The sequence below is a fragment of the Erinaceus europaeus genome, chromosome 17, assembly GCF_950295315.1.
Source record: "Erinaceus europaeus chromosome 17, mEriEur2.1, whole genome shotgun sequence".
Classification (NCBI taxonomy): Eukaryota; Metazoa; Chordata; class Mammalia; order Eulipotyphla; family Erinaceidae; genus Erinaceus; species Erinaceus europaeus.
In genome coordinates, this window is record NC_080178.1 from 81726215 (window position 1) to 81736472 (window position 10258).

Consider the following 10258-nt stretch of genomic DNA (forward strand, 5'->3'; position numbering starts at 1 on the left):
TCACCGCCTGTGAAGTGACTCCCCTGCAGGTGGGGAGCCGGGGGCTTGAACCGGGATCCTTATGCCGGTCCCTGCACTTTGCGCCACATGCACTTAACCCACTGCGCCACCGCCTGACCCCCTCCACCTTTTTTTTTGAGATTTGTTTATGAGAGCTGAGAAAGCAGGAACGAGAGAGAGCCAGAGCATTACTCTGGCACATGTGTGTCAGGGATTGAACTTGGGGCCATACCACTATTTTTTGTTATTATCTGTGTAACCTTGGACAAGATTCTTAACTTTTTTCCTTTGGGGGGGGATTGAGATGGGAAGAGGAGACAGAGAGGGAGAAAGACACATGCAGACCTGCTTCACCGTTTGTGAATTGACCCCCTGCAGGTGGGGAACTGGGGGCTCAAACCTGGGTCCTTGTGCTTAGTACTCTGTGCGCTTAACCAGGTGCGCCATCACCCGGACCCCAAGTCTTTTTTTTTTTTTTTTTTTTTTCGGACCCCAAGTCTTAACTTGCCTGTGCCTCAGGTTCTTAATTTAAAAGGAGGCTGATCATAGTATGAGGGAAAAATCCATGAGGCTGTCTATATTTGACCTCTGTGAGCAGGGCCTGGCACCTAGTGAGTGCTCAGTGTCAGCTGTGGCCACCCTGTGCGCTTCCTTTCTCTAGATGGACGATGAGGACACACTGTTACCTAGGAAGCTGCAGGCGGCCCTGGAGCAGGCTCTGGAGAGGAAAAGTGAGCTGATCTCCCAGGACTCTGACAGTGACTCCGATGATGGTGAGTGGGGCTTGGTCCCAGGCTCCCTCTTGTTTCAGGTGTCTGCTTCCTGAGGCTCGAGGTCCTGCTTTTGTATGTGGGACCTTTCTGGCCAATGAGACCGCGGGAGCGGGGCACCAGGCCCATTGCGGTCAGAATCCTTTAGCCCCACTCTGGAGTGCAGCGTCAGTCAGGAATGTCAGGAATGGGCCCCTGGGGAGAGAAGTGGCGTGGAGAATCAAGGATAAGTGGTCCAGGAGGTGGCGCAGTGGGTAAGGCGCTAGACTCTCAGACAGGAGGTCATGTGTTCAATCACTGGCAGCACGTGTGCCAGAGTGATGCTCATTCTCTCTCTCCTCCTTTCTCACTAATAAATAAAATATTACAAAAAGAATATGAGTGGTCCAGGAGGCGGTGCGGTGGTAAAGCTTTGGACTCTCAAGCGTGAGGTCCCGAGTTCCATCCCCGGCAGCACATGTGCCAGAGTGATGTCTGGTTCTTTCTCTCTCCTCCTATCTTTCTCATCAATAAAATCTTTAAAAAAAATTAGTAACACAGGGCCATCTCTAGAGTGGCCTGGCTCGCCTTACCTGCTTCTGATTTGTTTTTGCCTCCAGGGTTATCGCTGGGGGTTGGTGCCAGCACTAGGAGTCTGCTGCTCCTGGAGGCCATTTTTACCAGTTTTTTATTGAATAGGACAGAGGGAAATTGAGAGGGGAGAAGAAAAAAGAGAGACCTGCAGACCTGCTTCACTGCTTGTGACGTGACTCCTTGCAGGTGCCTCAGGCCCAGATCCTTGTGCTTAGTGCTATGTGGGCTTAACCAGGTGTGCCTCTGACACCCGCTCCCCCTTCTAATTCTTTTCTACCTCTGGTATTTTGGGAGAGCAAACAGTCTTCTTGTAGACAGGAAACTCGTTACTCCTCCCTCACAGAGCTTGCCTGGAGACTGTGTAGGAGGGAGGTAGAGCTTCCTGTGAAGCCAGGGAAATCTCTTGAGGGTGAGGGATAGGGGCAAGTGGTGCTCCGGCCTCTGATCTGCTTTCTCATTCCTACAGCAAGTGTTTTCCGACTCCCATTTTCAGAACGGATTCCAGCCTCCTGCCTGTGAACTAGTCACAAACCCATCAGCTCAAGAAATAATTTCGGGAGTCAAGAGGTCCTGGCTGGGGCTTTGTTGGGAAGAGGATACTAGTAGATGGAAGCTTCTTGACCTGAACCTCAAAGATTCCCTTCTTTTTTTTTATTCTAGAATGTAATACTCTTAATGGGCTGGTGTCCGAAGTGTTCATCCGGTTCTTTGTGGAGATTGTCGGGCACTACTCCCTCTTTCTGACCCAGAGTGAGAAGGGGGAGAGGGCTTTTCAGCGAGAAGCCTTCCGAAAGTCTGTGGCCTCCAAGAGCATCCGCCGTTTCCTTGAGGTGTTTATGGAGTCTCAGATGTTTGCTGGCTTCATCCAAGACAGGGAACTGAGGAAGTGTCGGGCAAAGGGTAAGGCCAGTTTGGGGTCAGGGATGATAGGCTCTCTCCTCCTCTACAGGTGGGGCTGAATAGCTTGGCTCTGCGGTGGAAGCCCTTGGGTATTGGCTAGGACCAGGCCTCACAATACTCTTCTTCTGATGACTTTCAAAGGAACTTTTTAAAATTGTATTTTTGTGTGTATATATATGTTCTTAAGAATCTTTTTTATTAATATTATTATTGGATAGACAGAAGGAAATTGAGAGGGGAGAGAGGCAGATACCTGAAGCCCTGCTTCATCACTTGTGAAGCTTTCCCCCTGCAGGTGGGGACCAGGGGCTTGAAGCTGGGTCCTTGCACACTGTAATGTGTGCGCATAACCAGGTGTGCCACTGCCTGGCCCTTAATTGTATTTATTTAAAAAAATATTTATTTCCTTTTGTAGCCCTTGTTCTATTATTGTTATTGATGACATTGTTGGATAGGACAGAGAGAAGTGGAGAGAGGAGAGGAAGACAGAGAGGGGGAGAGAAAGACAGACACCTGCAGACCTGCTTCACCACTTGTGAAGCGACTCCCCTGCTGGTGGGGAGCCGGGGACTCAAACTGGGCTCCTTGCACTTTTCGCCACCTGCGGTTAACCCGCTGCGCTACTGTCCAACTCCCAATTGTATTTGTTTTTGAGAGAAATACGGAAAGACACACATAAAGAAACCAGAGCGCTGCTCAATTCTGACATATGGTGGTGCTGGAGATTGAACCTGTGATGTTTGGTGCCTCAGGCATGAAAGTCTTTTTGCATAGCCATTATGCTCTCTCCAGCCCCAAAGGACCTTTTTCTGCCTCCATTTAGTAAAGGCCCCCACAAGGCTGTGCAGGCTGGAGCTGTGGGCAACAGATGGCTCATCTCCAGAGAGCAGCCGCCCAACCTTGCCTGCCTCTGCCACTCTCTAGAAGCACTGAAATGAAGTGGATAGTCTGAGGGTTCGACCATTGGGTTCCCTTAAGTCAAGCGAGCTGCCGATAGCTGTCAGGTTGGTGGCAGTCTCCCACCTTATTATGCTACTGCTAGCCTTAGGGCTTTATTTCTTCAGTCTAGAGCTCAAGGAGACCTTCATCAGGCTCCTTCTGCTAGCCTTAGGGTTTTACTTCTTCAGTCTATAGCTACTCAGTTTCACAGACTTGTATACACGGTAGTGTAAAAGAACTAGAAAAGATGTCCTCTTGGGATTAGCTGTGAAGTGAATGGCATCTTTATAGAAAGCAGCTCAAGAAAGTTCACTGGCAGGTCAATCTTTGGTTGATAGGAGGGATTTCTTTTAGCAGAAAGCACCAGTGAGCTATCTTTTATTACTCAACAACTTTTTTGTACTTTTTCCCTTTTGTTGCCCTTGTTTTATTGCTGTAGTTATTGATATCATCATTGTTGGGATAGGACAGAGAAATGGAGAGGAGGGGGGAGAGAAAGACAGACACCTGCAGCCCTGCTTCACAGCTTGTGAAGCGACCCCCCTGCAGGTGGGGAGCGGGGCCTCAAACAGGGATCCTTACACTTTGCACCACCTGCACTTAACCCACCGTGCTGCTGCCCAGCTCCCATGAGGCATCTTTAATGACGGCTTTGATGAGCCAGTCTGGATGCTACGATACACTCGTAACTTGCAGGTCCTTGTGCCTAGTGGTCCCACCTAGTGACTTTCCTTTTCTCCTTACTCAGGTCTCTTTGAGCAACGAGTAGAACAGTATTTAGAAGAACTCCCAGACACTGAACAAAGTGGAATGAATAAATTTCTCCGAGGTTTAGGTAAGTAGCCTTGTCACTCATGAAACAAGTTCAGCAAAGGGAGGATCCAAAGGAGCCATACCCCAAACTACTCTAAGCCAGACTCAGTGGGCGTCTGTATCAGGGCTGTAGACAGAGCAAGCTGTGCTCCAGGGTGCGGGGGTTACCAAGAGAAGACGCGCCTCCTGTCCTCCAGACTCCAAGTCTAAGGGGACACAGGACCTCCACTGCTCTGCCAGAGCTCTGCACACTGTGCCACAGAACCAGAGAATGACAAGGCAGCTTCCCCAGCTGTGAAGATCGGGGCGACGGCAAGAGAAACTCACTCGCTCACTTCTGCCTTTTCTGGTCCACAGGCAACAAAATGAAGTTCCTCCACAAGAAGAATTAAGCCCCCTCCACCTACCCACCTAAAGAGCTCAGTGCCTTACAGAACCTAGAGGCTGGAGAAGAGCTTTCCACTGGGCTGTCTCACCCTCCAAGCCAGCCCACCTGTCTTCATATCCAGGATACTGTTTGTAAATAATCTGCTGTAAGCTTATGTTTTTGTAACAAGCAAAGAGAATCTGGTAAATATGTTTTCCCAAGGGGCCGGTGCTTTCCTGCCCTGTCTGAACTTGGATGTTTTGCTGGGTGCTGATGACTGGCTGGCTACTTATGTGCAGTTGACTGTCTCAGCCAAACCACTGATACTCCTGGTCTACTTGCCTGAGGCCCCTGCTGCCAGTCTGGACACCAGGATTGCTATGCAGACTATTATTTTAAATCTTGAGGTTTTTTTTTTTTCCTAGTAGTTTTCATGACCTACTCCTGAAAGGAAAAAAAAAACACACCTCTCCATTTACAGCATGGGCCTGGCCTCTTGCTCCTTTCACCTTGATATGGTCAGTGACTCACAGGAAGCCCACTCCCAGCTCTGCCAGTGCTCTCCAGGCCCAGCTTCCAGTCAGTGGTGGCCACGATGCGGTACAGGGCATCCCTGCTCCCACCATCTACGGGTGTTCAATAAACAGTGTACAGTTTGGGCCCAGAGTGCCATGTTCCTTGGCTTCAGCATCTAGTGCTCTAAAAAACAAGCCCACGGAGGAGGGGGCTGAGTAAGAGTACTTAACCAAGGACCTCACTTTAGTATGCCTCCCCTGAAATCCAAGCTGCTCATGCCCTTGTGCTTAGTATTGGAAAGAACGCTAAAAGCTGATTCTACTCAACATAAAGCCCCTCAGGGTATCACTGGGTATCCCGATACCCAAAACCAAGTCCAACTAAAGCCGGCCTAGGCATCCAGTGCTGGCATCTCTCCCTGTGAGTGCAATAAAGACCTATTGGGAGTCAGGCGGTAGCACAGCAGGTTAAGCACAGGTGGCGCAAAGCACAAGGACCCGCCTAAGGATCCCAGTTTGAGCACCTGGCTGCCCACCTGCAGGGGAGTCGCTTCACAGATGGTGAAGCAGGCGTCTTTCTTTCCCCCTCCTCTCCATTTCTCTGTCCTTTCCAACAATAAAACAAGGGCAACAAAAGGGAATATTAAAGAAAAGAAAAGACCTATTAAAACAAGCACAGAGGATCCTGACTTGGCAAGGAAAGCAGATAAAGAGCTCAAGTCTATAGTCCTAGGCCACTGTACAGCATTCCTTCCCGTCAGTCTCCTCCCTTTGGAGCCCAGACTCGCATGCAGCAAGTCCTACTATGACAGCAGCTGCCAGGCTTTCTACCCAGGGTTCTAATGCTCCCCGCAGACCTTTCGTGGAGGACTCAGCTGGTGAGGGAAGCTATGAAACCTCTTCCCTCCAGAGTAATTGCTGGATCCGCTGCTGCCCATTGTTACACCCTAGTCACTATTGCTGCTGAACAGGGGAGAAATCAAGGGCAAGGTGGGGAGCCGGCTCCAACCAGGACCCTCACATGGGTCCTTGCACTTGGTGCCGTGTGCACTTAAGCTGCTGCACCCCGAAACATTCCTAAGTCCAAAGTTCTCATCAGTTTCCCACCTTAGACCAAGCTGTTCTAGTCGAACACTGAGACACCATCTGAATCTCGCACTTTAGGGCTTTTGTACTTCAAAAACACATACACTCAGTATTCGCAAGTCGTAAAGCCCAGAAAACTAGAATCAGATTTCCTAAGGTTTGTATCTTGTACAAAAACATTAATCAGTGACTGTAAAGATTTCCGTAGACTGAGTTTTATGGGTCTTCCTGAGATGTCCCAAAGTACAATCAGACCAAATAAACGGGGTACATGACTGTCTGCTATGAAACTAGTGGAGTTGCGCAGAGATTTCTACAAATGCCTCTTGATTCAAAAAGAACTGAGTAATCTAACTTTCTGTCAAATGAAGACTTAGGCTTTAATTCTTTTAAAAAACGTATTAGAGACAGAAATTGAGAAGGGAAGATAGGGAGAGACACCTGCAGACGCACACTGCTCTCCCCAGTAACGCAGCTACTGGGAGTTGCGGTGGCAATTAAGTCGAGTGAATTCAAATCTTAATCTGCAGACGGCACGTCAGCCAGTTACAGGCATGCTCTGCTTGCCACACAGCAGCTCAAACCCAGGCAGGCGGTGTCGTCGTGGGGGAAGAAGCGCTCGCACCACAGGCAGTCGGGTCACGGCTTTAATGGACCTTCCCTGCAGCCTCAGGCCACCAGGACACAGGCCCCGCCGACCCCCTTGATCTTCTCCTCGGCTCTCCTGCTGAAGAACTTGGCCTTCACGATGACCGGCTGCTTGGGGAGCTTGCCCTTGCCCAGGACCTTGTAGTAGCCCTGCGAGAGAGAGGCTGCAGCTGCCTGCGGGCCGGGACCAGGGGACACGGGGACCGGGGGACATGGGGCAGGGCCGGAGACATGGGGCAGATCAGGGGACATGGGGCAGGGCCGGGGACACGGGGACCAGGGGACATGGGGCAGGGCCGGGGACACGGGGACCCGGGGGCCAGGAGCGCGCAGCAAGGCCGGCGGGCCCGACTCACCGACCGCACCACGTCGATGATGGGGGCGGCCCCCGCCGGGTTCTTGGCCGCGTTGACGCGCGTCTGCTCGCTGACCAGGGTCCACAGCTTGTCCAGGTTGACGGTCGGGCAGAAGCTCTGGTTGCGCTTCAGGTGGTAATGGCGCATGCCCACCTTCCCGAAGTAGCCGGGGTGGCTGCGGGGCGGCGCCGTCAGTCAGTCAGTCAGTCAGTCAGTCAGTCAGTCAGTCAGTCAGCGCCCGCCCGCCCGCCCGCCCGCGTCCGTCCCCCCTCCCCCCGCGTCCGTCTGTCCGTCCCGCCCGCCCGCGCGGCCTCACTATTTGTCGAAGTTGATCCTGTGGTGGTGCATGCCGCCTGCGTTGCCGCGGCCTCCCGGGTGCTTGCGGTGCTTGCCTGCGGGGACGCGGGCTCAGGACGCGGCCGGTGTCCGCTCGCACGCGCCGCCCCTCCTGCCCCCTCAGCACCATCGGCAGCGCCCGCCCGCCCGCCTCCCTCCCTCCCTCCCGCGGCTGCTGTGGTCGGGCGGCCGGCGGACACTCACCGATGCGGCCGTGGCCGTGGCTCACGTGGCCCCGGAGCTTGCGGGTCTTCCTGAGCCTGGATGGCTGCGGAGAGAGGCGGTCGGGGTCCGGGTCTGGGCGGCCCCGCCGGCCACCCGCCCGCTCAGCCCACGCGGCCCCGCTCCTCCGCCCGGGCGCCCGGGGACCTCGGGTCCGCGGCCAGCAGAGCCCGCCGGCGCCCGGGGGCGGAGGGCCGGGGCACGACGGGGCAGAGCCCGGCGCCCTCGCCCTCGCCCTCGCCCTCGCCCAGCCCGGGGAAGAGGGACGGAAGGATGTACCTACCATGTCGGCGGCCGGAGGGAAAGAGAGAGGCCGGGGCCCAGTCTCGCGAGGTTACCGCGCGTGTGTGGGCGTGTCAACGTCACTTCCGGCAAGGAAGGCGGGGCCTCCGCGTCTAGCCAGTTTCGCGCGGTCTGCCCCGCCTCTTCCTGTCGTAGGTCTCGTCGTCGGCGCGATCTTTCGAGATTTGCCTTCCCGGCGCGTGCGGCTCGGCGCGGCTCCGCCCCGCTCGGCCTCCCGTCAGCAGACGCCGCCGCCCGCCCCGCCGCCGCCCGCCCCGCCCCGCCCCGCCCCTCCGGGAGCCGCTGGTTCGCCGCGTTTGCCCCGCGACCGTGCCCGCTGCGCCTGGCCGCCCAGGGTGCGCTTCCGCACGGGGCGGAGGCCGGGCGCCCTCTCGGCGCGACTCGAGGCCGCGGGTCTCCGGGCGGAGCGGCGGGCGGCCATGGCGACCCTGGGCTCCCCGCGCTCGGCCTCCGAGCACTCGCGGGCGGGCGGGCAGACACACAGACACACACAGGCTGGCAGACAGACACACAGGCGGGCGGGCAGACACACACACAGGCTGGCGACAGAAACACACAGAAACAGGCGCACACAGACAGACAGGCGGACAGACCCACACACAGGCTAGCGGACAGACACACACACACACAGGCGGGCGGGCGGACAGACACACAGGCGGGCGACAGAAACACACAGAAACAGGCGCACACAGACAGACAGGCGGACAGACCCACACACAGGCTAGCGGACAGACACACACACACACACGGGCGGACAGACACACAGGCTGGCGACAGAAACACACAGAAACAGGCGCACACAGACAGGCGGACAGACCCACACACACACACACACACACACACGGGCGGACAGACACACAGGCGGGCGACAGAAACACACAGAAACAGGCGCACACAGACAGACAGGCGGACAGACCCACACACAGGCTAGCGGACAGACACACACACACACACACACACACACACACACACACGGGCGGACAGACACAGGCGGACGGGCAGACACACACACAGGCTGGCGACAGAAACAGGCGCACACAGACAGACAGGCGGACACACACACACACAGGCGGGCGGGCAGACACACAGGCTGGCGACAGAAACACACAGAAACAGGTGCAGACAGACAGGCGGACAGACCCACACACAGGCTAGCGGACAGACACACACACAGACAGGCGGACAGACCCACACGGGCGGGCAGACACAGAGACAGACACACAGACAGACAGGCGGACAGACCCACACAGAGACAGACACACACAGGCTGGCGGACAGACACACACAGAAACAGGCACACACACACACAGACAGGCGGACAGACCCACACACACAGACAGGCGGGCAGACAGACACACAGGTGGGTGGGCAGACACACACAGACAGACACACACACAGACACACAGGTGGGTGGGCAGACACACACAGGCGGGCAGACAGACACACACAGACAGACACACACAGGCTGGCAGACAGACACACATAGAAACAGTCAGACAGGCAGACAGACCCACACAGGCGGGCGGGCAGACACACACAGAGACAGACACACACACAGGCTGGCGGACAGACACACACAGAAACAGGCGCACACACACACAGGCGGACAGACCCACACAGGCGGGCGGGCAGACACACACACACAGGCGGACAGACCCAAACACAGACAGACACACATAGGTGGGCGGGCAGACGGACAGATGGCCAGAGACAGGTAGACAGACAGGCACCGTCACTCCGTAGTGAGTCAGGGTCCCGGAAACGGCTCCAGAAGGTCATCGTCTCAATACACTGTCGCCATGTCCTTCTGTCCAGATCCGACTGCTACTTTTTAGATTTTGTTGATTATCTTCATTACTGGATAGAGAGCCAGAACTCAGGGTGTGGGAGGGAGACAGACAGACGCCGCAGCCCTGAAGCGCCCCGGCAGGTGGGGTTGGGGGCTCAAACCCGGGTCCTTAAGCGCAACACCCCCTCGCCCCTTGATTCCTGCTGTATTTTATTGTTTTGATTTCTGCCACCAGGACTGTGTCGGGGCTCGGTGCCGACGCGGCAAGTCCACGGCCGGAGGCCTTGTTCTGCTTTTCTTTCCCTCCAGGCTTGTCGCTGGCTGTCCTGTGCCCACCTTCCCACTTGTCGCCCCTGCCGTCGTCGGATAGGACAGAGAGAAACCGAGAGGGGAGGGGAGACAAAGAGGGACAGACAGACACCTGCAGACCTGCTTCACCGCCTGTCTCAGACTCTCGAGAGTCAGCGACTCTCCTGCAGGTGGGGAGCCGGGGGCTCAAACCGGGATGCTGACGCGGGTCCTTGTGCTTTGTGCCACCTGCGCTTAACCCACCGCACCACCGCCCGGCCCCGAACTTCCTATTTTTTATTCAACAGGACAGAGAGAAATTGAGAGAGGACAGGGAGACAGAAGGAGAGAAA

The 10258-nt window shown here is 55.5% G+C and overlaps 2 protein-coding genes across 7 annotated transcripts in view; one reads left to right on the forward strand and one right to left on the reverse strand.

Moving 5' to 3' along the window:
- DENND2B (DENN domain containing 2B) overlaps positions 1-5028 on the forward strand; it is a 221588-nt gene extending 216560 nt beyond the window's left edge. For 5 of the 6 annotated variants that reach the window (XM_060177216.1, XM_007531210.3, XM_060177218.1 and 2 more), the window contains 4 exons: positions 662-773; positions 2004-2243; positions 3931-4017; positions 4353-5028. In XM_060177216.1, the coding sequence (XP_060033199.1) occupies positions 662-773; positions 2004-2243; positions 3931-4017; positions 4353-4387 (474 nt within the window). In that variant the 3' untranslated portion in view covers positions 4388-5028. The remainder of the gene's footprint in view (positions 1-661; positions 774-2003; positions 2244-3930; positions 4018-4352) is intronic. The other variant, XM_016191763.2, reaches the window with a different exon arrangement.
- A 1569-nt stretch (positions 5029-6597) lies between these two features.
- Positions 6598-7826, reverse strand: RPL27A (ribosomal protein L27a). The gene is made up of 4 exons (XM_016191756.2): positions 7508-7826; positions 7284-7359; positions 6968-7142; positions 6598-6761 (listed from the first exon to the last, which is right to left on the reverse strand). Exons 1-4 carry the CDS (start codon positions 7809-7811, stop codon positions 6633-6635), a joined length of 684 nt encoding a protein of 227 aa, XP_016047242.2. The 5' UTR covers positions 7812-7826; the 3' UTR covers positions 6598-6632.
- Positions 7827-10258: the final 2432 nt, after the last annotated feature.